This window comes from Zonotrichia albicollis, chromosome 12 (assembly GCF_047830755.1).
Source record: "Zonotrichia albicollis isolate bZonAlb1 chromosome 12, bZonAlb1.hap1, whole genome shotgun sequence".
In the NCBI taxonomy this organism is placed as follows: Eukaryota; Metazoa; Chordata; class Aves; order Passeriformes; family Passerellidae; genus Zonotrichia; species Zonotrichia albicollis.
Window position 1 is genome coordinate 11,786,685 of NC_133830.1, and position 26,617 is coordinate 11,813,301.

General features: G+C 43.7%; 1 protein-coding gene across 4 annotated transcripts; it reads right to left on the minus strand.

Moving 5' to 3' along the window:
• Nucleotides 1-1,683: 1,683 nt before the first annotated feature.
• IP6K2 (inositol hexakisphosphate kinase 2) lies at nucleotides 1,684-24,769 on the minus strand. 4 transcript variants are annotated; one of them, XM_005485421.3, is made up of 7 exons: nucleotides 24,613-24,761; nucleotides 19,446-19,546; nucleotides 8,563-8,861; nucleotides 6,208-6,430; nucleotides 5,186-5,361; nucleotides 3,887-4,062; nucleotides 1,684-2,468 (listed from the first exon to the last, which is right to left on the minus strand). In XM_005485421.3, exons 3-7 carry the CDS (start codon nucleotides 8,762-8,764, stop codon nucleotides 1,971-1,973), a joined length of 1,275 nt encoding a protein of 424 aa, XP_005485478.1. In that variant the 5' UTR covers nucleotides 8,765-8,861; nucleotides 19,446-19,546; nucleotides 24,613-24,761; the 3' UTR covers nucleotides 1,684-1,970. The 4 variants fall into 4 exon arrangements, with proteins under 4 accessions (XP_005485478.1, XP_074405906.1, XP_005485479.1 ...); XM_074549805.1 differs by having other exon boundaries at nucleotides 24,502-24,636; XM_005485422.4 differs by lacking the exon at nucleotides 19,446-19,546 and having other exon boundaries at nucleotides 24,613-24,769.
• Between the last annotated feature and the right edge of the window lie 1,848 nt (nucleotides 24,770-26,617).

Consider the following 26,617-nt stretch of genomic DNA (forward strand, 5'->3'; position numbering starts at 1 on the left):
TGCAGGCAGCTTGCATCACAGCAAATGCGATTGTTCTCATCGGATTTTATGAATTCCCTCCAGAGTTCCTACGTAACACAAGTACATTAGGGGACTTTATCCCTGCTAATTTCAGATGACAAAGTCAAACCATGTATCAGATGAATCTGCACAGGGAGGCTTATTCACAAGCAGCAGCAATGATAGGGCACTACAGTGCCTGCCAAGAGACTCGTCATTAGCTCATTAGCAGAGGACATCACATCCTAAACAGGAGAACTGAAAAGGAAACATCACCTTGCAGCCATGGCCCCTCTCCTTGAGCTGAGTGCATCTTGGAGTGCTGCTCATCAGTGCTGAAGGCATTTTGCAGTTGAGATGCCAAAATAAGCAGCCCCATCTCCTCCCCTCTTGCCCAAGGGTTTTTGCAGCCAGTGTCAGAAGTGGTTCACAGGGCCCTATCAGCTGCACTCAACGCTGGAGTCTCACCCAGAAGCAACATACAGCCTGATCATGCTGCACAAGCCCATCTCCAGAGACAACAGCCCCTCTACTGGCATAAAATACTGAGGGGACTGCGAGATCTAAAAATACCTGTTTAAAACCAACATCAGTTGGTGCCTAAACACTGTGGAACAACATAAACCTGAACAAAAACCAACAATAAAATCCCACCCACAAGCTCATGTACAAGCAAAGGTTAAAAGCTTCTTTAAAAAGTACAAAGGAACACAGTAGAGCCATCAGACAGACTTTGATCAGAACTTGATAGCAACTGCTGGGGAATATGAAACTGAAGCTACAGGGCTACAGCCAGCTGAAAAGGGTGACTTTCCACAAGCAGAGCTGCAGCCTTCCTGTCACATCCCACTTCTCTCCTAAGCAAGCCTGCAGGCAAAGTATGGGCCAGGGAGATGATTCACCTGACTCTGCACAAACTGACTACTTCATGTTGATTAGCTGTAACAACAACTTTCCCAGCCTTACCTCAGCACTTCCACACCCATTTTTCTCTTGCACTATCATGATGACGTAGGCCCTGTATCTAAAAATGGTTAGATAAATGCTTCTTCTAACAGAACCGTTGGTTTAGTTACTCTGTTATTTCAGTTACTCACTGCCCTTCTCACTTTCTGATGCTTCCTTCCTGTCACTTTGTCCCAAGTAAGATTTTAAGCTGCTTAAGGTTCTTTTCAGGCCTGGCAGCTCCGCCCTGGTTGCTGCTGTTGCAGCTATTCCTGTACAAGTTTTACACATTATGCCTCAGCTCAGGTTCAATAACATCTCTAGCTCTCTAGAAAGGGGTTACACAGCCTCTTTGTAGATACATAAGACCTAGTTACAAGACCCAGGAACAAGAAATAGGCTGTTGATTTCAAGAGCAAGTTCTCACTGATCAGTCCTCCTTCTGGCTGGAAGGGACCTCTGGAGGCCTCTCAGAAGTTGTCTTTACCCCATCTACACAGGCTCTGCTGTCCCAGCCCCTCCTCAAAGGGCAGGTGCTGGGCCCTGCCAGCTCAGTGGCTCTGCTGGGCTTGCTCATCACTCTTGACAGGAGGTCCAGGACAGAAGATGTGCTATCCCATAGGTGGTCTCATGAGGCAGGTAAGGCTTGCTGTTCAAATGATGCTTCTGCATGACACCAGAGACCAGAGATCTGAGCTTCATCTCCTCCTCAGTCACCAGCAACAACGGAAGCATCACTTACAACGAACAAAAAGAATTTTATTGGAACATATACACACAGGGATAACAGAGGTATCTGAGTAATCAAATATGGAATGTTTAAGAAAGTTAAAATAAATAAGGATACCAAGTTTTGCCAGTGCTAGGTCCAGCACCAATGTAAGTAAATGCCCTCTGAACAAGTCTGACTCTGACAGGATTATCCCTGCAGAGCCTGTAAAGATTCCTACCACCAGAAAGTGGCCAATAATTTTGGAATACAAAGAGTCACAATAGTGCTTTCTACTGATGTGCATTCACACTGTTTATTCACTACTTTCGTCTCTTATTTCTTTAATAATATCTATTAAATTCTGGAGTCCAAAAACGTAACCCGTGTCTTGGCCCTCGTGCACCACAGAATCTTCTCCATAGTACTTGCAGGTTGTGTGGGCAAAGTCTATCATGCGGACATCCACAGTGCTGGCAGTGGGTTTGTAGGCATAGGCTCCTGCCGACTCATCTGAAGATTCCTCTGAAAGGTCCTCTAGGTCCTCTGGATCCGAGTCAACGGCGACCTCCTGCCTCTCCTTGCCATCATAGATGATCAGCAAGGAGCTGGAATAGAAGCGATAGGACTCCTGTTTCTCCAGCACAGACTTGAGTTCAGTGAGTTTTTTAATAACAGACTCAAAGAGTTCCCTGCGCAGGTATTTGCCGTTATGAAAGAACTGGTAAAGTGCTTCTTTGAATCCTTGGACTGAGAGTTTTCTTCCATGGTATTTATTCATGAACATCAGCTGGCCAGTGCCTGCCTGATAGACCTGCATATACAAACACAAGACAAGAAAAAAGGAATAGTTAAAATTGCTGGTACAGTGACACAGAAGCCTTGAGAAGGGACAAAAAAATGAAAAACTAAAAAAGCATGCTCCTTAGAGCTTTTACAAGATGACAAACTAATCTCCAAAACTGATCTTGCACAATTATAGGAATTGCTATGATGTGATCCAACAGCACCTGTGCAACCCAGAGGAAGTGGAAAGTTCCCTCAGTTTAGATTTGAGCTTTTCCACCCAGAATGTAAGAATGAGGACTTTAAGTGAGATTAGGAAAGCTGCAGCCAAGATCTCCAAAGTCAAGCTACAACTTGCACCACAGCCACTCATCCACCTCATTACCTGCCTCTGCTCTAGGATGTACCAGTTGATCCTCTGCATGCTGAGATGTGACAGCAAACTTTCCTATAAAAAACTACAGTGTACCCATAATCATCTGTATTTGAAGAAGTCAGAGGTGCTCCTGCAGAAAATGCCTTCCTGCAGGAAGGCACAGGAGAGTGGTCTACACAACTGATAGTTCAATAATGCCTAAACATCTGGGTCAAGAAAGGATTGCAAGTGCTTCCAAAGCTCCTCTCTGTTTTCCAGCACAGATCAACACTGGAAAGTGAACAATGGCAATGCCCTCCCTGCTCAAATCCCAGCACACTGTGGTTAGAACTGCAGCTCCCACACTTTCATTTCTGCCTCATGTTTTTTCTCTGAATTTGAACAGTGAGCTGAACACCACACATGCCAACAGCCCTGCTGTGGAACAAGTCCTAGCAAACACTGCTAGCATTCCTGGAATCTATTGGATAGGAGGAGAGAAGCTTCAGGAAAAAACTCCAACACAAACATGTTGTTTCCCATTTGTCACTCCAGGAATACAGAAACAAGTAAACAAAAAATTCAGGTGAAAGTCCACACAATGTCTCCTCATCTGGCAACAAGTCTTATCACATTTACCAAGCATTTCTTGCCTGCACTTTGCAACAAGCCTACTTCAAGCAGTGAAAGATCTGTGGCTTTCCAAGTTACATGACAGAACTGATTGCTTCTTAATATTTTTACACATTTCCACACCCTTAATTCAAAATGCATATAATCGGGCCCTTCTCAAACTGCTCTCTATGCTATCCTGACATGTTAATTGAATCAGTAATTTTAACAGTTTTGAAGTGCTGGTAAGGTGCAGGAGGCAGTTTGTGTGTTGAGAGCCTGCACTCACTGATGCAGAGCGTGGGCTGCAGATGCTGCCACCTCCAACTGATCAGTGCCACTAAAAACCCTCACTCTGCTTTGTGAAGGAACCGCAGCACAGCAGCTCAAGGTAACAACATGTGAGATGCTGCATAAGCCCACACTCCACTACCACACAGGTGCCAGCCTGCCGGGCACAGGCGTGAGCCGCCCCTCACCTGCATGCCGCAGACGCGCACTCCGATCACGGCCGAGGTGCTCTGCTGGCACTTGCGGATCTGATTCGCCTTCTTCTCCTCGGACGCGTCGTCGCCGTGCTGCCGGGTGCCCATCTTCAGGTCCAGCACACACGGCACCTCGTAGCGAGACGTCAGGTTCTCCAGCAAAATGAATTCTGAGCAGTTAAGGAACAAGGCTCACAATGAGGAGTACAGGTTTTATAAACATTACTGTGGATTTTATAGTGCCTCACTCTTGACTTTAAGGATATCCAAAACATGTCTAGTATAAAGTAATCTAGAAAAAATTAGTTACATAAACTTCAGATGGCCTCTCTGTTTTGAGCCAGTTCCAGTTTTACTGGTCTAGAGAGACTAGGGAATTTCTACATTAAGTGAAAATCAAAAGCAATCAGGGTTATACAGAAATATAACGCGGCAGCTGACTTTGAATTGTGACATATTTCCTGTCTAGCAAGAGACTTTTTTTCTGTGAGAAGATTTTGTGTGTTTGTATTACCATTCAAAATCAATGAAGCACTTTCACACCATCTTTACAACTCCAAAACATCTGTATTATTACTGTTCCAAACATATCACGCACTTTTTAGGCAACTGAATAACAATCTAGTGAAATGGTGAGGGGACCAGCCCAAAAATCCTATCAATTTGATCATTTATTAGTCACAGATGCTTCAGTAATCCATCACCAAATCTCCTCACACTGAGAAATTTGTTTACCTCAGTGTTTAGATACTACTTTTGCAGGATGTATCAGCAGCACCCAAGCCTACAGCAAGATCAGTTTTTGATGGAATGCTCAGGGTGGAGATGTTTGCCTAGGAATCCACAGCACAAGCCCAATGTGCTTCAGCCTTCATGGATTCACTCAGTTTTTTGTTTCTCAAGCTGCAATCCTACATGACTGTTTATATGCAACTTTTCTTAAAGCTCATCAAAAAGAGACTACTAGAAGCAGAAACTCCAGGCACTGGAACACCCTCTCTATTTAAGAAACTGATGTAAAGAGGAAGAGGACAATGGTTTTTAAGATCACAATGTGAAGATTTTAATTGAGTTCTCTGAATTTCCCAGCTTAGGTAGTTTGTTACGTGCTGGAAAAGCACATTTCTAGGAAGTGCTGGCAAACTCTTCAAAGATACCAAATAAATTATGGCTTCAGAGAGTCTCTTGGGACTGCAGTTAAGCCTGCTCTGCACTCTTATCTGGAATGTTCAAGAAATGAGAGGCAGAGCCCCACTCATTCCATTGTTATGAGGTACTTTCAGGAAAGGATACTATATTGATTTCGGTGCTTTGCGTTTTCCTTCATCCGCTGTAACTGTTGCTGGTGACATTTCATGCTCCAAGGATTATGGTGTTTAAACTGAGAACTGACATTTCCTTTTTTCTCTACAGTGTAATACAAGACTTCAGATTTCTTCAGCCACTCAAATTCTTCCTCCAGTTTGTGACTAGAAAAACAGGACAAAGTAACAAATTACAGGTCAAAAGGAAAAATAAGCTCTTGAAGAGGGGTTGTCAATGGATTTAACTTTACAAACTATTCTGCTCAACTTCATTAACAGCAAGCAAAATCTTTATTTTCCTCTCTGTACATGTGAACAAGATGCCCATGAGTAGTGTTTCAACCATTACAAAGCCACCTCCATACGAATATAAATGAGCATATAGCCAAATGTTACAAAACATGTAGTAATTCTACTTATATATCCTTCACCTGTGTGCATGGTTCTATTAAGTAATTCAAGAGGCAACAGTGCACTTTAAGGTTGATCTTTGCTAAAGTCACTGTTTTTAGCACAACACATCACAGCCCACAGTTTATGGTGGGCACAATTAATAGGAATGAACAAGGGGGAAAATGTCACTAGCAGGGATAAAGCAGGATTCCTAACAAAGTATGCCTTACATAGTAGCACTTAAAAATGTTTGGAGTTGGTTTATTTTTAACTATTGTTCTTTTGCAGGTGAGTGAATGCTTTTTGTTTGTTTGTAGATCTGCTTTTTTGTGGTTAGGTTTCTTCGGTTTGTGTTTTTTTTTCTCTTTCTGAAGTGTCCAAAATAACTTTGGGAAACCTGTTTCAACTGACCACAGCAGAAAAGAAAATAAGAAGACTCAACTTAGCCTTTACTGAGGGCTAAGGACATACTAGTTTCACTAGTGAACCTGTCTGCATTGAAGAGGTCAGGAAAAACAAAAGAAATAAGAGAAGAAAAGAAAATGAAAGTGAAAAGAGTTCTAGGGAGTTCTCCAGAGTTCTGGAAAACAGAATTTGACAGCTAAAAGTCAAACTTACCTTTTCATTTTTTCCTCTTTCCTGTGTTGCCGGACCCATTCCTTTGATATCTTCTCATTTTCTAACAACACTGTTTTTTTGTTAGTCCACCGTAATAGCTTACTTTTGGGTTCACAGTCAGAGTTATCTAAGTTTTCTAGGTTATCGTGGTCCCCATTTAATGGATATGCTATTAGACATAAGTTTCCATCTTCATCCTCTTCAAAGCTCACTGATACCACACCTGAAGAGAAAAAGGACCCAGACAGTTATGAACTGCTCAAGCCACAAGCAAGCCTTTTACAATGCGTTCTTTTACACTAAGAATACAGCAACTTTATTTTTTCTCTTACCCCAGTCCTTAGTTTCTATCTTGCCACAGGCCAAACCTCATCTGCCAACCTAACAAATATCAAAAGAGCTAGACAAAAATGACACCTCACAAAAGACAATTTATCATATTGGCACAACAATGATACAAAAGATCATTTGCTCTCTCTGAGGCAGTCAAGTAACAATCAAATAATAACAGGACACAATTTCAATTAATAAAAGTTTTTATTAATTAAAAAAAAATCTGACTGGTCTGAGTCTAAGTGATATGTAAAACATTTGTTAACATCTTGCAGTGAAAAGTGACCTGCACAAAGTAAAAATTCACACTAAAAACTTTTTAAATTTTGCACGACAGCAAAGCAGTTCTCCGAACAATACTCAGTTAATAGATCTCAAGGGAAAGGAAAGATGTGCAAGGAGAGCAAAACAAGGGAAATGTCACATTACAACAGAAACTAGTCCAAAAGCTTCCACTTAAAATCACCATGTTTAATTATACATTTTTGTCTATATTTTTGAATAGATTTTATTGATACTGGTTATGCAGCAATCTTATGGCATAAGTAACAAAAATGCAATACAAAGCAAATCTGTTTGCGGTACAGAAACATGGTGAACCTCAAAAGCATTTTTTTCTCCTTAGCCTCCCCTCAGGAGCCTCTAAAGCACTGCATTGTATTTTAAGAGTCTTAGTGGAGCACTGGCAGATGTGCCCAGTACCACACGAATAAGTCTCAGGAGTTAATGGAGAAGCCATAACAATTATCGGAATTGGTTTTTTTTTGTTTTCCAGTCCTCTATTTCAGATCAGTCTGCACAGTTCTTGCAGCTCATCACTAGCTGGGGAGAGGTCTTGGTGAGAGACTGGCATTCCCAAGGTGGGCAGCAGCTCCCAGACCTGCAGGGCTAGGGCAGGGAGTACAGAACCTCTGACTGTCCCGATGTCACAAAGGAAAGGACAATGGGGAAAAGGGTGGGGGAGCCAGCTAACAAACGGCTTCTTTGCCTTTACTCTGGAAAAAAAAATCAGGTGGACCAAGAAAGGCCCCTTCCCTCTAAATCCCTCCCCATACTTCCCAGAAAGCCACATACACTAGTACAATTGCTCTATTACATTTTGAAAAGTGTCATTCAAAGATCAGATTTTCTTCCAGTCCAACAGAACTTGTAATTAGACATGGCAGAAAGTCTCTGTAAACGAGCAGAGATTATTAATTCTGAAACATCACTGAAGTCTTCCATCACTTTCACAAACAGAACACAAAACTTCATTACCATCATGGTTGTTAAAATCAATGTGCTTTAAAAAGCAACTGCATTTTAAAAACGTGCTTCAGACATATTAATCATTAGACAACAGTTGATGGAATAGAAGAAAGAAAAAGAAGTATTCCTGTTAACTAGTTCAATTCTTAGGAGAACTGGAATTTCCACTCCTACATAACTTCTGACTCAGCCTCATCACAGCTACTTGATCCTTGCCTACCTAAATGCCATGAATTTTCATTTCCTTAATGGCAGAAATAACACTGCAAGTATTCAACAAGACACCTTACTGGCATGTACTTATTGCAATTGAAATGAAAGTCAGAGGAGAAATCAAAGCACAAAAGAGACCACAACTAAGCTTACACAAAACACTATTATCCATCCTTACAAAATCCTTTGTAAACAAACATTAAACAAGTGGCAAAAAAAATATTCCACAAAAAAAAAAAAGGAAAAAATTTAAAAAAAGAGGCAGATAATTACTGAAAATGTTCTCAAGCTGTTAGCTACTTACCTGTGCCTAAGGGAGATATATGGGCTATCACCAGCAGAGTTGCTCTACTCTAATGCTGTTAGTCAGCCCAAACACCAACTTGGCAAGCATTTCCACCCTGCATCTCCACAGCCTGCCTCAGACAACATCAAAATACATGAAAAAAACCCCTAAAATCTCTTCCATACAGAAGAGATTTCAGAGAGAACAGAGAGCACAGCACACTCGCATTAACAGAAACGAAAAGCCCGACCCCATTCAAAGGTTTGGTAACTTACCCTCATATTGTGGAGTGAATTTACGCATTTCTGTCGGGAGAGTCTCATAGAACTGGTGTTCTCTCTGAATAAGAGGTTTACAGATGGTCTTGTCATTAAACCGGAGGACACAGGAGTGTCCTCCAACTTGGTGGACAAAGGGCTCGAGTAAGACTCCCTTGGAATAGTGCTCCACTTCCATTGCTCCAAATGCTGGGCTCATCCTTGTAGCACATTAGATAGAAGACGGCGGCAGTGGTGAAGGCAGTTCAGAGCCTGAAGCCTCCGAGCCCCGCAGGTGTTTACTGTGATTCAAAAGTCTGTTAAGGCAAACACAAGAGAGCGGCGGCGGTCAGTGTGGGCGCTGCGCCCCGGGAGCGCGGCGAGAGCGAAGCGGGGCCGAGCTGAGCGCGCACCTCCCGCTCCGGACTGCGGCGACTGCGGCCGAGCGCGAGGCGCAGCCACCAAGCCTCTGCTGGCCACGCCCCCGCCGAGCCGCGACCAATGGCAGCCTCCGGGGGGCGGGGCGGCCAGCGCGCCATGCGCACGCGCGGAGCGGCAGAAGGAGCGGGGCGGCCAGAGCGGCTCGCCGCGCCCGCACAGGCACCCGCCCGGGCCAGCGCCGCAAAGGAAACCCACCCGAGAAACCCACCCGGGCCAGCGCCGCCACTCCCCCAAGAAAACCCACCTGAGCCAGCCCCGCCGCTCCCCCAAGGAAACCCGCCCGCGGGCAGCCTCGCCTGCCGCACCCCAGCCCCCGACCGCCGAGACAGGCCCCCCACCTTGTGCAGGCCAGCCCGAAAACCGGGAATTAACACCGAGCGTACAATTCCCCCCTTCCAGGCAAGGACAGCAACCAGCCGAGGTCCAGGGTGGGACGTGTATTTCACCGGTTCATTCACAAGAACATGTCAGATACCGAAAATATGACACAGATGCAAGCTCTTCACGGGCAAGCCCTAACGCTAATGTGCCATTTCCCAAGAACGCTTTTCCCCCTACATTCAGCAGAAGGCAGTGGCCTGTGCCAGCTGCATCCCAAAGATCCGCTGCTGTACCCTGGGACCGCACACTGCTCGGTGCTGGCCAAACACCAGTTTCATGCAACCTGCACTTCAGAGAGCAATTAAAGGAGCGACGCTGAAAACTAAAACATGACTGTCTTGTTCTCTGCCTTCCAGTAAATTTTTAAGTTGAGTTACTCTAATTTTAGACCAAAGCTTTAATGATTAACTTTTTGAGGCTAAAAACAACCTCATGCTCATTTTGCCTGAAGATAGTTACACGGACAATAATGCACTTAATTCAAAGAGACTACAAAGTGTTCTAGGTCACAGGTCTATTTTTATTTGTCCTCCTTAGATATTTAACAGCTTTACATTAACTGGAAAAGCAGAGACCTGCAGGCTTAAAGCAGCTACCAGAACTACATACGCCTACAGCATGTCCTGGACATAAGAGCATTAATTGAATTAAACAACTAAACTGCTTAAAGAAACAACAAATCGATCAACTGAATGAACTCCAGGTCCTGGAATGTTTACCTGTGCTAAGGATAACAGGTCAATAAGAGCTGAACGTGGATTTTTTTCATGGGGTTTTCTGGTTTGTTTTTTTTTTTTTTATCCTCCTTTCTTCCAAGCACCTTATTTGACAAAACATTATCGGGTTCTTGTTGTTTTTTCTTTTTTTCCCCCTTTAATCTGGAATAGTATTCCCCAGAAACAACACCATCTTCTGATAACCTATATTATTAAGATTACACCATTATCAATAAACTTTCATTTCATTGTACTACTTTTAATTTCCTAGTATTCTTTTTCTAATGCAGCTATTGCATCACCACAGAATTTTCTAACCTACCTCAGCATCAACAATTTGACAACTTAGAGACACAGATATAAAAACCTCTCAGTTACACCTCAAACAGAAGGCACTTCAAAAAAACCCAACTGCACCAAGCTGAGCAACCCTAGAGAGCCCTGGCAGTGCAGGAAAACCAGGTAACCATGGCTTGTCCTCAGTCCTGGGCAGCCCAATGTGTCTGTTCAGCTGCCACAGTCAGGAGGGAGCACTCTCACAGCTCCAGAGACACAGATTTATTTCCCCATGGCTCCCCAAAGCAGCACCCACTCCATGCAGAGCCACGCTGCTCTTCATAAGGCTCACCTGCAAGCTGGCTTACCAGCACACGTGTGACACACTTGGAGCTGTCTCCACGCACTTGACAAGCCAGATTACCCCCTGAGTAAACTCTGAGAAATGTTTCCATTCTCTCTATAGAAATTATAAGCATCAGTCTGTATACTGCACTGTAATTTTACATCTCTCGAGCTTTCATTAGGATTTTCTAGAGACAATAATGCCTCCAGTTCTCTGGAATTTCTGAGGGAAAGCCAGAAGTGTGCCAGGTTTCACTGGAGGTGCACTTCACACGTACATGATCTTGCAGTGCAGAGCCTTACACTGGCACAGCCACATTTAACAGCCCTACAGAACAGCAGCAGTACAAGAGCCACTTTTTCCAAGCCAGCATCACCACTCTGTGGCTGCCTTCCTAATTACCCCTGATAGAGAGACACTGCCAACTGCAGTGATTCAGACTGAGAAAGCACCTTGCAACATCCTTTAACCTCAAACACTTAAATCTGTCCCAGTCCTCCTGCACTACAGTTGCATCAGGAGTTAACTCGTGAAGATATTTATGCCATAGAAATGACTCTAGCAAACATCATCTCCAACACATGCACACCTTGTTTATCCCAACACATCTTCAGGGAGCTCATTAGTAGCAGCTCAACTTGTTTGCTTCCATGGATGCCCAAGTGGTCTGGACAATACTTGTGTGCAGATTGCACTCAGCAATGGAACTGCCAAGCACAGAATTGGACAGGACTACTCATTGTACTTCACCCTTTCCTGAACAAGTAATATCTGGCAGCACATCACACAGTGCAACTTCCCATTGGAGGAAAGAGTTTTTTTCATGCTCTGATATTATACAAATTATCTGATAAGTTATTGTAAGTTAGGCAGTATTTAGATAAGGGTGGGGTTTTTTTGAGAGAAACATTGGTAACATTTGTACATAGTCCAACACAGTGTACCCAGTCAGCACTACCACAAGACAGAAATAAAAGGGAAGGCTCACACAAATGAAGATGAGTTTACTGTGCCTGTATTGGTAAGTTCTGCTTCTGCTTTTATCTTCCACAAACTACAGCGCAACTCCCCCACATTCTGTTTCAATGAGTGAATTTCTGTAGTACATATCCCTGCTGAAAAAGCCCTGTTAATACAGCTCTGCAGCAGAAACTGTGTGCAAGGACTGCTGAGCAGAGCATCAGCAAGGAGCTCCTTGCCATAAAGCCTTCAGCCGAGCTCCTTAACTGTGCAAGGCAGCTCAGGGCCTTTTTATCAACCTAAACCAGATCTATGTGAACACTGTAACAATGCTCAAGAAGACAGCAGCAAGACCAGGTCATCTTGTCAACAATTTAGGTTTCAATGAGGCCTTAATTAATTAAAGTGAAAACTAACATATTTTAGCCATTCAAGAAGCACTGTTTATGTAATAAATTCAGTCTCTTTTCACCCAATAAAATTTTCTCACTTGAAAAAAGGTTTTGAGTAAGATCTTACATTTTTCCTGCTGCATGCCTTAACATTACCATTACTAACAATCAGGATTTTTTTACCATTTTGGCTCTCCTTAATATTTGGAATTTTGCCATTCAGATTAACAGGGCCTGGAGCACAACTGTAATGCCCATCAGAAATGCTTTGCACTGTTTCATCTATAAATACTTGAATTCCATAAACAGCCTCACAATATGCCAAACTGGTTACAGTTCCTTACAAATAAAAGCTTTGACCTAAGACCAAGAGTTTCAAGCGGCATTGATGTTGATCAGCACAAGCACAATGCAGTTTTTCACTGCCTTTCCTCTGATTCTACACCCAGTTTGTTCTTAATGCTCTTTGGGAAAGAAAGAGCTCAGAACAGCTGGTTTTAGGCAATCTTCCCAGATAGCAAATGCAGGCTCACTGTACCCTGCCCTTTTCCTCCTACGTGCTTTTAAGTGCCTTTGACTAGTTTTTGTTCAAACAACACATCAGCCAAAAAAGCAGATTTACTAACCCTTCACATGTCAAGCATTTTAAGAAAAAAATCTGACATAACTTGAAGGAGCAAATAAACACGTGCCTAGATACAGCAACATTCACTGGAGCAATGTCATTCCTACAGTAAGCAGCAAAAGATGTTTAAAACCCAAACCTGCAAGCCAGAAGTGACATTTATAGACACCTTATCCCCATCACATGTGACAATGACCATCAAAAGAATACCACAATGAATTCATGTTTTCAGGCTCTTAACATTAATCCCAGGTGACGGCATTCTTTGGAAGGTACTTCATGTCATTACAGATTCTCAACTTAGTCCCACACGTAATTGCATTAATGAACACATCCTCTGGAGAGCACAGGTCTCAATTAAGCAGCAGCTTCTTCCTTCATAACAATCTTAAAAGTAATACACCTCCTGCCAAACCTTTGTAATGATAGAACTACTGATGCAGAACTGCCCTTCTGTTGAATCTGTTAAAACTGGGTTCTCTCTAGTGCAGGCTTTTTGCTTTGGATGGTTAGCGTCTTCAACTCCCCACAGCCATAAATCAGCTTTACAGGGACAGAAATAGCAAGGCAGCAAAGCTTTCTGCCTGTCCTTTTTTCTCAGTTCACTGGGGAGTGCAGAGGAAGCTGACAGGGCAGAGACCTGCAGAGCAGAGCTGCTGCAGGGTGATGAAGCAGACAAAGCAAAGCCCCTGCCCAAGGTTCCAAGGTACCGTGGTTTGACACTGGCACAACACCAGGCAGCCACAAGAGCTGCTCACTCACCCTGCCCTGCCACAGCTGGCAGAGGAGAGAAAACAAAAATTAACAAAGGCTTCACAAGCTGAGGTAAGGACCAGGAGAAACACTTCAAGGGCAAAACAGGCTCAAGGTAAGGTTGCAAAGTGAATTTGTTACTAACAGAATCAGAGGAGGATAGTGAGAAGTAAAATAAGTCCTTAAAACACCTTCTGTCCCTAACTCCTCCCTCCTTCCCACCAACAGCACAGAGACAGGGCACAGGAGTTTCTGGGTCAGTGCACCACTGAGATTTTCTTCTGCTGCCCTGGGAGAAGAGTCTTTCCCTGGGAAGCCTTGGGGTCCCTCCCAGGGGAGCCAGCTCTCCATGAACTTCTCTGCCCTTGGTCCCCTCTCAGGAGCAGCTGCTCTACAGCACCTGCTGCAAGGTGAATTCCCCCCACACTGCTGCAGTGTGGGTCTCTCTTGACACGGGGTGCAGCACTCCAAGGACAGGCTGCTCCAGCCTGGAAGCAGGGCCCTCTCTCTCCCCTGGGGCTCCTGCTGGATCACAGCCTCCTGCAGGCACCACCTGCTCTGCCATGGGAAACTCCCCCGTGGGCTGAGGGTGGCTCTCTGGATCCCCATGGATCTCCATGGGCTGCAGGGGAACAATCTGCTTCACCATGGCCTGCAGGGGAATCCCAGCTCCAGCACCTGGAGCACCTCCTGCCCCTCCTTCTCCACTGACCCTGGTGCTGCCACATGTTGTTTCCCTCACATGTTCTCACCTCCTCCTCTTCTCTGACTAAAAGTGAAACTCTATAGCTTTGTTTTGATTTCCTTCTTAAACATGTCATCACAGAGGCATTATCAGCCTCTCTCATTGGCCCAGCCCTGGCCAGCAGCATGTCCACCTTCAAAGCCAGCACAGATTGGCTCTGCTGGACATGGTGGAAGCTTCCAGCAGCTCCTCACAGGAGCAACCTTTGTGGTACCCCGCTACCAAAAACTAGGCCATGCAAAACCAACAAGGAAACAGAGGAATGGCACAGTCAGCCAACAGGATAGCAGAGTATCAGTGACCTATTAGATCAGCCAAAGAGAAAACTGCTTCAGCCCAAAGAACACTCAGGAAGAAACAAAAGTGAGACTGGGGCACGGAAAGATGCAAATAACAAGGTGAAAAATACATGGTCTGTTTTTGAGAGCTCACCCCTCCACCTGTTTCATGCACAACACTGAAAAGGTACTTGAGGTCTGAGCTGGTAAGTCACACATTGCTCAAAGAGAATGACTTTTCACAATTGAAACAGGATAAACACATTTTAAGAGCCTACAATAATACAGCTATAAACCAAGAATGGCTACAGGAATTTTACAAGTCCTCATATGATTGAACCACTTGTTCCATTACTAATAATGTGGTACTTTACAAGCAGCAAGGTACATTCCTTCCATCAAAGCAAGCAGAGGACGCAACTTTAGAGCATTAAAAGCTTTAGATACGTTAAACGTGCTCAGGTTCAAAGTCTTGCACAGCTTGTGATTCATTTTTATGAATTCCTCCACACAAAACACTTGTTTTATGAGCAAATATGCCCAGAGTAACATGAGTAATGATTTGCTTCTAACATTCACTCTAGCTACTGCTTGGCTCAGAAACTGAAGTTACTCTGGTCTGTTCTGTTTTCAGAAGTTCCTGAGATTAGAATGTAGCTACTCATATTCTCTAGTGTCCACTCAGCTGGACACAAATTTGTCACAATCAAAACAATTATGATAAATGAGCTCTGTATTAATTTATCCAATTGTTTTAATCAATTCCTGATTTTGAGGATGCATTATACCTCTACACAGAACGCAAATCCTACATCAGGATACTTTTTCAAGCCTTCTATATCTGCAATAGAATAAATATAACTAAGTAGTAAAAGCTATAGTTTATAATTTTTAACTCATTGAGACAGAAATACAGAGCCCACATAATAATGTGCTCATATTAATCCTACAGTTGTGGGAAAAATCTTAAGAGCAGCCCTAAATTCTGCATGATCATAAAAAGCAGACATTTATTCTGGTAACTAATTTGGAGGGAAAAGTTTCTTTGACAGAAAAGTGCACTGACATTGTCAGTTCTCGGAATTTTTTTATTTATAAACAAAACCAAAAGTATTATAAGCATCAAATAATTGAAATTTAATAAAGCAGTCAATAGTATTTAACAGCATGAGGAGCAGAGGGGCAGTGTCATAGCATCAAGGGGGAGGAAATACCAGAGTGTTTCTTTAAAAGAAAGACTGGGGGAGGAAAACCCCGTTCTTTCTCACTAAGTACAACTTGAAACGGGGCTGTGATGACGAAATGATGCTGAGCTGTAACTTCCTATGCAAGCCAAGGCTGTTTAAGCTCTTTTGCAGCAAATCATCAATGCAATGATCATTAAGTTACACGACTTGTACTCAGGATGAGTAAGCATGATGTCTTGTACAAAGAACCAGAACACTTCACACTCCAGAGCAACCAGCTCCTTCAGACCTGTTCAGTCCATGTGTGCATTCCCTGTGGAAGCAGAAACACTTTTACTACAGCTTTTAGTGGTAAATCATGAGGGTGCTGGAGTCACACACTGTAGTGGCACATCTATCATCACCACCTACAGTCACAAAAAGCCAAGAAAGCAAATTTCTTTTATTGCACACCATGCACTTGGGCTAGACCAATAAAAGCAGCCACCTGCTTCTTAAAAATATTGATATAATGTCTTTTTTTGTTATACTTATCTTTACTAAATGGCTGCTAACTACATTGCTGCAGTTCAGAAAAATTAAGTAACATCTCCAGATAAATAAGGAAACAAGTGCCTTGGATTAATTTCACAAATTAGGGGCTATGTACTGCAGAGCATACTGGCTGTCCATGGAAAATTCTGATTCAGGAGGGACTCACAAGGATCATAATTTACTTAATCATGCATAACAGATGGAATCTAGAAGCCCAGAATTAGACATGAACTCATGCACAAAATTCCTACAAAAAATGTTTGCAAAACCTTTGGGAACATGACAACTCCACAGTAGTCTTGGCCCATCAAGGTAAAAAGCCAATCCTGTTTTTAACATTAGCTTTAAAAATACTAGCAAACATTTAACATTAGCAAACAGAAGATTCCCATCAAGGAAGAACACATTTTTCTGCTTTCAAACTGCCAAAAAATACCTTGAAATGCCTTAGTTTCTTCTAAGGCTGTCCCATTTAAAGGTGCTACTCCTAGATATTTCATGCACTCTGAAAGGAGAGGGCCAGGCCAAAGCAGCTGCAATGGCAAAGGACTCACAAGTGCTGCATTAAATCCTGTTCTGTTGTTTCTGAGGAGGGTCAGCACTCTGAGATATCCTTCCCTGTAACCAGAGCACCAAGCCTTTTCTATGCACTAGGAATTTTGTCTGTAATACAGAAATGAAAGATGCACTGAGATGTTGAAAAATGTATAAAGATGGAACCTTCCAAGGAAAAACATTTTTTTAACTAGCAACATGTTTATCCTATCTCCTTTTAGTCCCTAAACATGGAGTACTAGTTTTGTCTTCCTTTAAATAAAACCCAAACACAGACATAAACACTGCCACATGTATTTATACCTGTATATTTAACACCATAGCTACAGAGCCACCTCCTACCCAAAAGACTTTTGAATACAGCCTTAACAGATAAAACTTAAGAATTATGAAGCATTAGGCATAACATATTGAGGGAGCAAACTACACACAAACCAATTTGAAGCTGCATGATGTTCTATGACTATTATTCCTCATGCATAATTATTATCTTCCTTAAACCAGGTCTACAGTATCAGGAGAAACTCAGTTCCCCAATCCTTTTGTCAGGAAAGCAAGACAAGTCACCAAGGCCATCTCCAAGAACTTCCAGCTTTTTCACATAAGTGTGCACAGCAGCCCCTCAGCTGCAATTTCTTACAATTCAGCAAGGAGGGCATGTGCCCTGTGCAATTGATATTTCAACATCTAAAAAAAGCAGCAGCTTTCAGCCTTCCCCACACCATTTGTAATCTGTAATCTTAACTCCTACAGTTACAAAATTCTGGAGAAATGCCAGTTTTACCTCTCAAGTAAAGTTATTTTATCCTCCTGGAACTAAAATAAAGCCAAGTTACAAGTTACTAAGCATATTCAGACAGAAAAGAGCATGCAATTCTGACCCATGTAGCTTTTTCAGGGATTGTGTAATTTAAGAACCAGTCTCTTTTCCAAGTAAAAATACCATGGAAACTAAGAAACCTGAACCACCAAAACTAAGCTACTTAAACTTCCTATTTAGAAACTGATCCATCTTAAAATGGTGTTCTGGCATCAGCAGCCAAAATCACCAGTTGCTACAAAAAGACAGTACCACCCTTTGTCGTGGAGAAACCAAAATAGCACCCAGCCTTTAATCTGCTGAAAATATGACAGCAAGAGCTAAATTGTGTGCATTACACATATGAAAGTATTATTCAAGACACCAACACCCTCAAGAAATTCCAGCATTAAGATGAAATAAATCCAAGGCTATGCCTTTCTCATGACATGAATTTAGCAGTCTGGGAACTGTATTTCGAGTCACTCAATGCAAGAACACGGAATCTTTGTGACACAGGACAAGTGTCAAGTCCCTTTCAAAGTCCACCCTCCTTTAACTACACAAAGATTTTCTCTCCCTGTAATTGCTTTAGAAATCCCAACCTCTAATGCTTTTTATACCATAAGCACTAGGGGCCCAAAGGACAAGATGGTTAAATTAAAGCTTTGATGCCTAAATCCTACAATCCAAGCTAACTCCTTGAGCAAAAACTTCCAAAGGAATGCACAGCAAAGATCATTAACAAATGCACTGTTATAGGAAGAGTGGCACTCTAAATGCACAGTAACCTATTTAATGGTTATCATTTATGTGTATATTCACCTATACCATCAATACTCCTAAAAGTTTAGTCCCTTTATGTGGAAAAATGATTGAAAAGTAGCCCAGAATGAGACAGTTTTGTCATCATGTTTTGGAATACCCATCCCCATTTTTAACTGCAGTTCTACAAATGTAGGTCCCAAGAATAATTCTAATGACTAAAATAAATGGAGATTCTGCTCCAGAATAGCTCACATCAATGAAATGCATTTAATATATATTTTAGAAATGTATTTTCATTTCAAAACATTGCAAACTACTGCAAACACGCCTCAATTCAGATAACACAACCCAGATTTGCATCTTAAAGGGAAGAGCTGGTATGAGTCAGTGACTTCTACAGGCTCTTTCCCTAAAGAGCTGAAAGTAACTGGGACCTAAGGCCTTGAACACAGCTCCCTGCAGGGCTCCCAGTGCAATTACCAAAGTTCAAATGCAAAAGATACAGTAGAATAATTCCCATGTGCTTCTTGTTTAACTGCAGCAGACTGGATGAGAGCAAGTAAGGACAGGTGAGAAGTCTTACAAGACAGACTCTCACATGGCACACCAAAACCAAGGGAAAAAAATCTAGATTGTTTCCCCTGGTAAATGCAACTCACTTCAAGAACAGTTTCTTCCCATGAAAAGGATCTTTTCTGCAAGTACACCTGCACAACACTTAAAAAATGCTTTAAAAATTATTTATGTATTTCATGTTTCATCGTTCAATGATCTCCCCTAACACCATCTGGGGCTAATTACAGGCTTAGCATAATAATCACTGACAAAGAATTAATCCATTTTAATCTCATACAGTTTACATATTCAAAGAGCAATACAAAACCACTTGAAAAAAATCTTATCAATTTCAGTAATCTAGAAAAGGAAGCTTCATCAGGAGCTTGGCTGTATTGCTGCTATCCTTGAAGCAGGCTGAAATACATTTATTGATACACAAGAGCTACCTAGTTAAACAGCCCAGGCAATGGGATACAGCTGGAGGATGTCTTATTCCCCTAAAAATATCTGTTGCTTTAGAGGCAATTTTTATAGCAGCCACCAAGTGTGCACTGCACAACTGTCTTCAAAGAGAAATCATCACTCACCAAAAAGGGAAGAAGCAGACTGGACGACTGCCAAAAAAATATTTTGTCTTCAAAATTCCACAACATAGCACCACCATCCAGAGTGTGCTGATGTTCCAACTCTGCATTTCCAAAAAACAGCACATTATGAGGGGGAGAAAATATTTCAAGAAGTCAAGCTTATAAAAAAAAACACTATTTTTTGAAAGCAAATGTCGCACAAAGTTATGTTAAAACATTCTTTGCCCTTTAAGACATAATTATAATTCAGCACTTAGGTTTAAATATGTCAGAGGCTTTGTTTAATGGAAAAACTTGAAGTCAGTCATCATCTCACCAGGCAATTCACTGCACCTCCATCAGCATTTATTTCATCTACCTTCACACTCAAGGGACTACTTATCTATCTCCACAAATTCCAAATTTTGTTCCCATCTTTTTGTTCCCTCCTTGTTGGAAATGCCACAACTTTTTGAATTTTTCTTATGTAACTTTGGTCAGGGTTATCAAGAACTATACCCTCAACGTTAATACTCACAGATGTCTTTTCAGAAAACTGACTGGTTCTATTAAGCCAGAACCAATTTTCCTAAGGTATCTTGAACAGATTCCCAGTTGCAATGACAGTTATAAGAGTAGGAACACACCTACCCATCAATTTAACCTTCTATCTTCTATTAAATTCAATCAACCTTTTGAAAGTGGTAACACCTCAGAAAGGTAAAGATTATGCCTATCATGTCAGGCAGTTTCATTTCTCATTTCTGTAACCTCATGACACTAGATTATGTCATTGAAAAAAAAAATCCATTGCCACCACACTGTCTCCATATATCCAAAGCACAAGGCAAATGAATTGCCATTTTTCTGGAAAAATATATGAAAAGGGAAAAGAGCAAATGTCAAAAGAAAAGAGGTCATCTTCAATAAGCATGAAATTAAGCAGCACCCAAAATTCCTGATAAGGTTTCAGGCAGTGTAGAAAATTTCTGCATCACAGCACTGCACAGCTATTTGGGTATGCTTAAAGCCCTCTGTGCTTCAAGAAAGTAAAATCATTTTTGCTGTGCTCATTCCAATATAGACTTTGGCATAAACCTCCCAAACCCTTGCCTTTTCTAACGAAAAATAACCTCAATAATTGTATTTTCTGTCCTTGAGTCTGTTCATTTTAAGTCTCAACAACCTGGGATGCCACTAACCAGCTTAAGCAAGTCATCCAAATTATTTTTTCCCTTTCCTTCCAACCTTGTGGAGGCCAGCACAGCAGGACAGGGCCCAAGAGAGGCAGCACAGCTCAATGGCTGCTGTTGGTGTGGCTGGTGAGCAGGGGCCCAGCCCCAAAGCAGGCACTGCCTGTGCCACCTCCTGCCCTCCGTCCACCATGGCACTCACACAAAGCCACACTCTCATGCCCAAAGCCATTTCATGAGCAAGCCTTGCTTTTCCCAGGAAAAAGGCAAAGTGGGCAGTAACTGGTTCCAGCTGTCTCCAACAGAGAATCCTCTCTTGGATGGATGCAGGAGCAGTGCAGGCAGAGGGTCAAAGGCTGCAGGCTGAGAGCTGATAACAGCAGAGTGGTACACTCTGTACCTATTATCAACATTATCATCCCTTATTCTGACACAGCCTGGCTGGGCTGCAATGCCTTTGTGCCACACAAGCCAAGCATTTGCAGAAGATTTCAGATTTCAAGCTCTGAACACCTGATTAAACATCACCAATGACAGACCTTCATTTGAACAAACAATTTTGTTTCCATTATGCCTTCCAGTATTACAGATTTTGCAGGAGAAATTTCTAGCTGCTTGCAGCAAGTGATACAATGCCACACAGATTTTACAGAAGCAGGAAAGAAAGAACCACTTTGCAATAAAATAAATTACTATGAAAGACCCAAAATTAACATCCTAATGAGATATTTCTAACAAAAATTACAGAAATTCCTATCTGCAGCTATCTCAAAATCCTTAAAATATAACCTCTGAATATTTGTGATCTATCCCTGTACTGTTTCAAAGATGCAACGACCTTGCCCAAGACAAGCAAGCCAGATAAAAGAATTAGCAAGAGGAAAAATCCTCTCCCTGCAATGGAAAATTTCCATCTCTTGAAGCAAGGCAGAGATGCTGAGCCGGACCTGCGTTGCCTGGAGACCGACGGCAGCTTCGTGCCAGCAGGGAGGAGCCAAGCACGGCAAATTCAACAGCTGAGGAGGGGCTGAGCTGAATGAGAGGCGGCAAGGTCTCTCCACACGTCAGTGTAAAACCTGACAGCTTGCAGCTAATGGTTCTAGCCCGTGCTCACTAGATAAATAAGAATTATTATGAATGTAAAATGTCAGCTTAAGAAAATTTCAAACGGCTCTATATTTGGCTCTTACCCCCACACTTTGGGTACAACTAGAGCAGTAAATACCACACACAAGATAAAAATTATAGCTGCAGCTCAGTTTCTGCCCTTTCAATCTTTGGATGTGGTAGGTGAACTTTTGGAATATGTTCCTACCCATTAAACAAGTTCTGTGTTTAAGCAAGGGTGCAGAAACATTCAGGAAACCAGTGAATTTCATCAAAAAGGAAGAACCTATACCTTGGCTGAGCACCAAAACCCACATCAAACCTTGGTTCACCTCTAAACCAGCCTTTGCCACCTGCAGCACAGCTCCCCAGGAAAGCCAGCACTGGGGATGTCAGAGAGCAGACATTTGTTGTTTGGCCTGTTCTGGTCCTGGAGCTGCTCTCAAGCTCAGGCAGGTGCTAACCCAGCTGCAGGAGCAGCACTCCTGACTCACAAACACCCCAGCCATCTCCCGATTTCTATAGACCATCAAATTAAGAATCATTGAAACAAACTGACACTTAATACCAGTTACTCCAGAATTTCCCAGTTTAATTCACTCAAAATACTCAGACAAGTAAAGAACTAGAGCTTTCTAAAGAATGGTTTCTATTTCATTTATCCCTGTAGGTAATTCCACAAAGATATTCCACGTCACTAGTGAAGCAGATCTTTCAGCAGCAGCCTGACAGCAGATATTTCCCTGCCTCCAGCTCACCCAAAAGGGCAGACATTTCTGTGTCACCACTGCTGACAGACTGACACCCCCAGTGCCTCGAGGGTTGCATCCTTCCTCTACCCTTCAACATTAAAAACTTCCCCAAAATACCTCACTCTCCCCAGCTGACTGGAGAACAGCTAAAGCAACACCAACACCACCGATGAGGACGGAAGCCCAGCCACTGACAGGCAGCAGAAAGGTTCTTTAACATCTTTTCCTATCCTGGTTTTTCAAAACCTCATGACTGACAAATGCTAAATTCCTTCAAAGCAACTGGTAGGGAAAGAATTTTTCTAAGTACAAAGCCCATGATTCATATGATTGACCACTGTCCAGTTTTCCAGCTGCTTCCAAACTTCCACCCCCACATGGCTGTGACAGCTCTGATCCACCTTTCCTCCAAAGAAGCAGCAACATGAAGCTTGTGGTGCTTGTATAAATGAAGTACCACAGACAAGATAACAGACTGTTACTTCAGAAAGTATAAACATCAAAGACGAGAAAAGGCATAAAAACAGTTTTTCAATTAAATGAATGTAAATTTATGAAAAGCTACACAGCCAAGTTTAATGTCTGGAATTTCTTACAAACAAGTACACATGAATGGCTGTAATCCTTCCCATGATCCTTAACTTCTGAACACTTAAGATTATTTTTAAAAAATAAATTTTCCTGAATTCTGGCAATTAAATTACTGGGTTCTTCCTTATTTCCTAAAGAAAAAAAAATAACAGCAATCTGGAAAATGTTAAATCATCAAGAGTAAACAAATTAATCAGTTCATTTTTAAAACACACATATTTATGTATGGATGCATGTGTACATAAAACCAGTTTCCATTCCCAAATGTTACCATTAAGTCCTGAAAACACACAAATTAATTCAATTTAAAGAAAACTTTACAAGTCGGTTTTGTGTTATCTTTGAGAAAAATTATGGGCAAAGAGGCCAATTCTTGGCCAAAACAACCCTGACCTTGCTATCCCCAAGTGTCAGATCTGTTCTACTACCATTTCAGTGCTGCATGTTGAGTAATGGCCAATAATACATCACCTGACTAAGAAGTTCTACCAAACATTAATATTCCAGAACCAAGTATTAAAGAAAAATTCTAATTAGATTATTTGAAACAAAACTGTCCCCTTAGATGTTCACAAAAAGCACAGGGGCACTGGATGCATTTCTAAAACACCTGAGTGTATGGGACACATAAGGCACTGTGTCAAAAAAAAAAGAGAAAAAAAAAGGCAGCCTAGAAGGAGAGGGCAATTAAATGCCAGCATATATCAGGAAAGATATCAGCGTTAAACATGCGTAATTTTCACAGTGGAATTAAGGCCAAGGGCATATCAGGGTGTAACTACCAAGAAGTTGTTATTCTATCAACAACGATAACATTTTTTTTTTTAAGCTGGATGACTATTTCCAAAGTCTCAGTCCTAAGTGTTTTTGTTTAAACCGACTGCAGCTCCCAAGCCACGTTAAAAAGGTATTACAAAATCGTCATCCTCAAAACAGTTCTTAATAAGGCATCATCCAGAACTTTCAGTTTACAGAGAAAAAGGGCGTTTTTGAGCATCACATCTACTTATGCAACGCATCCCCAGCACCCGTTTTTCATTTAGAACTATTACCGAGCGCACCAAGCAGCCGTCAGAGCAGCAGCAGCAGCACACCCATCACCCGGGCAAAACGGCCAGACAACGTCTGCGGACTCACGGACCTGCTGAGTAACAGCGGGAGCCGAGCACCAGCCCCGGCTCAGAGCCCCGGCAGCGGCACCGCGGCCCCCCCGCGCCCAGCCCGGCCCGGCCGGCAGCCCCCGCACGGCGGGGAGCGCAGGAAGCGCCGAGCGGCCGGGGATGCTCCGCGAACGCTGTCCCCGCTGTCCCCACCCCGGCCGCACTCACATCCCCGGGGTGGCTCCAGGCCAGCGCCCCCCTCCCTGCCCGCCGAGCCCGGCAATGCCCCGAGGCCGTCACCGAGCATCCCCTGCGGGCAGCCGCCCATCCCCACCTCGCCGGGCCAGGCACCGAGCTGCGGGCGGGCGGAACGGCAGCTGTTCCCCCAGCGGCGACCGCCCCCGGGGCAGGAGCGGCGGCGGGGGGAGCGGGGCGCGCCCATTACCTGGTGCTGGGCCGGCGCCGGCGGCGGCCTCAGCGCTTTTGTTCCTCAGACGTCAAGATGGCGGCGCGGCGCGTGGCCGGCCCTCCTCGCTCCGGCGCGCCCCGCCCTCCTGCCCTCCTCTCCATTGGCTGGGCGCGCACCGCCGCGCGCTGATTGGGCGCCGCCGGCGCCGCTGTTGCCAGGGGAGCGGGGCAGGGGAGTCGAGGCAGGGGCGGCCTCGGCCCCGGGTTTCGTCCGCAGCCCGGCCCGGCCCCCTGCCCTTCCAGGGGAACACGGGGGAGCAGGGCCGAGGAACAAGCGACCCCTCCGGGCCTGCCAGCGGGCCCTGCCAACGCTCCGCGAGGCACACACAGGGCTGGGTGTCCGGGCCGGTGCTGGGCAGCCGGCTGTGGCCCCGAGCTGTGAGGCAGCAGCCAGGCACGCACAGGGTGTGGCCCATCCCGTTCACCTCCCTGACCTGTCGATTCCACCTCCGCAGCCATGCTCAGGGCTCTCCGTAACTTGCCCTCAGTGCCTGCTTGGAAACCATTTGTCCCCTGGTGTGCGACGCTGCCCTCAGTTGGGACGGGCCCCGGGCTCGGCTGCGGGGCTCCAGCACAGCTCGCCCGCTGGAGCCGGAGCACCTGCCGAGCCCTCGAGGGCTGTGTGCTTGAGCTCACTGCACATCCCGTGCTTCTGTTTCTATCCACCAAAACTCCCAGGCAAACACAGCTGAAGGTCCTGGAGGCTCTCCCCACTCCGCTTCACCCTGGATGACTTTTTCGGCCCAGTGGCTGATGCTCAAAGTGCAATCACAGTCGTTAAGGTTTGAATGCAAAGTGAGCTGCGGGTAACAACAGTCACCATCATTGTAAGGAAAAAAGAATAACGAGATAATTGCAGTTTAAATTACTAAGCAACAGTCTCTGTGACAATGAACTTAGTAACGCTCTGCCATCTACTTAATCACACTAATGAGACAGAACAACTCCACTTAGATACAAATTACTCTGCATTTCATTTAAATAAAGGTCAGAGAGCTAAAAGCCACACAAGCCACCACACTTCTGCTACACAACACACCCAGCAACAGGCATCCTTTTTGTCTGGAGGGGACCCAGCCTTTCTGGCTCTGAGCTGCCAAGGCAGGCCTGCATGGGGCATCTTGCTCAAACCTCCCACTTCTGCTTCCCAACTGCCTGCCTGTGTGGGCCTCGGGCTTCTCTGGCTCAGGAATAGCTCCTTGGTTTGGAGAGGTGAGCACTGGTTCACCAAAGAGGTTTAGAGGGCAAGACATCTCTGGTTTCTAATTGTTCTAAAGCAAAAGCGTGGCTAGAGTCTTGTGTAAGAGACAATTATACCCCTTGGTTCTCACTGCATAAAATATCTCTCTTGTTCATCAGGCTGACAGTCACAGCCAAGCAGGCCTGCTTGGTGAGAGTGTTTTCATTTATCTGCCTGGTGCAATCATGATTATATTAATATAAAAGTCTGGTTTTGTGTATGTCTCTCTGCATTTAAACATTTAAACCTGATGACTTCCCTTAGATGTTTAATTTTTTTTTTTCAAATCTATGCCTCTTTGGGCTGAAGCTGGTCTTGAGAGGGCAGGCCTGTAATTTACTGAAGAAATCTGACTGGCAGTTATGACTAGAGGGTATTGACACATGCTGCTAGTTTTAATCTGTGTTTGCAAGCACAGAGCTAGCCCAGGCTCACATCTGATTTATGTTCCCTTGGCACAGGGAGAGGGGATCTAAGGTGACCGTGGGACCCTTCCCCAGTGGGTGGCTCATGAGCCCTCCAGAGGCTGGGAACACTCCCCCATGCTCACATCAGCAACAGCAATAGGTTTCCTCCAGCCTCACTCCTCGCTGCACTTTTCGTTCCTCTTAATTAGCGGGGGAGTAATTCCAGGCTATTTGAGTTACTTGGCATCTCCTCCCTCCTCCACGATCAGCTTCCCTGATACAGTTCATGCCTGTAATAAGATGTCAGCATTGAGTTTAGCTTGGCAGCCTTTCAT

Excerpts from the sequence above, each read along its gene's own strand:
- IP6K2 (XM_005485422.4), bottom strand. The coding sequence starts at position 8,764 with ATGAGCCCAGCATTTGGAGCAATGGAAGTGGAGCACTATTCCAAGGGA. Across the intron at positions 6,431-8,562 it reads ATTCACTCCACAATATGAGG|GTGTGGTATCAGTGAGCTTT; the intron begins GTAAGTTACCAA and ends TTTTCTCTTCAG. Across the intron at positions 2,469-3,886 it reads TGCGCGTCTGCGGCATGCAG|GTCTATCAGGCAGGCACTGG; the intron begins GTGAGGGGCGGC and ends TTGTATATGCAG.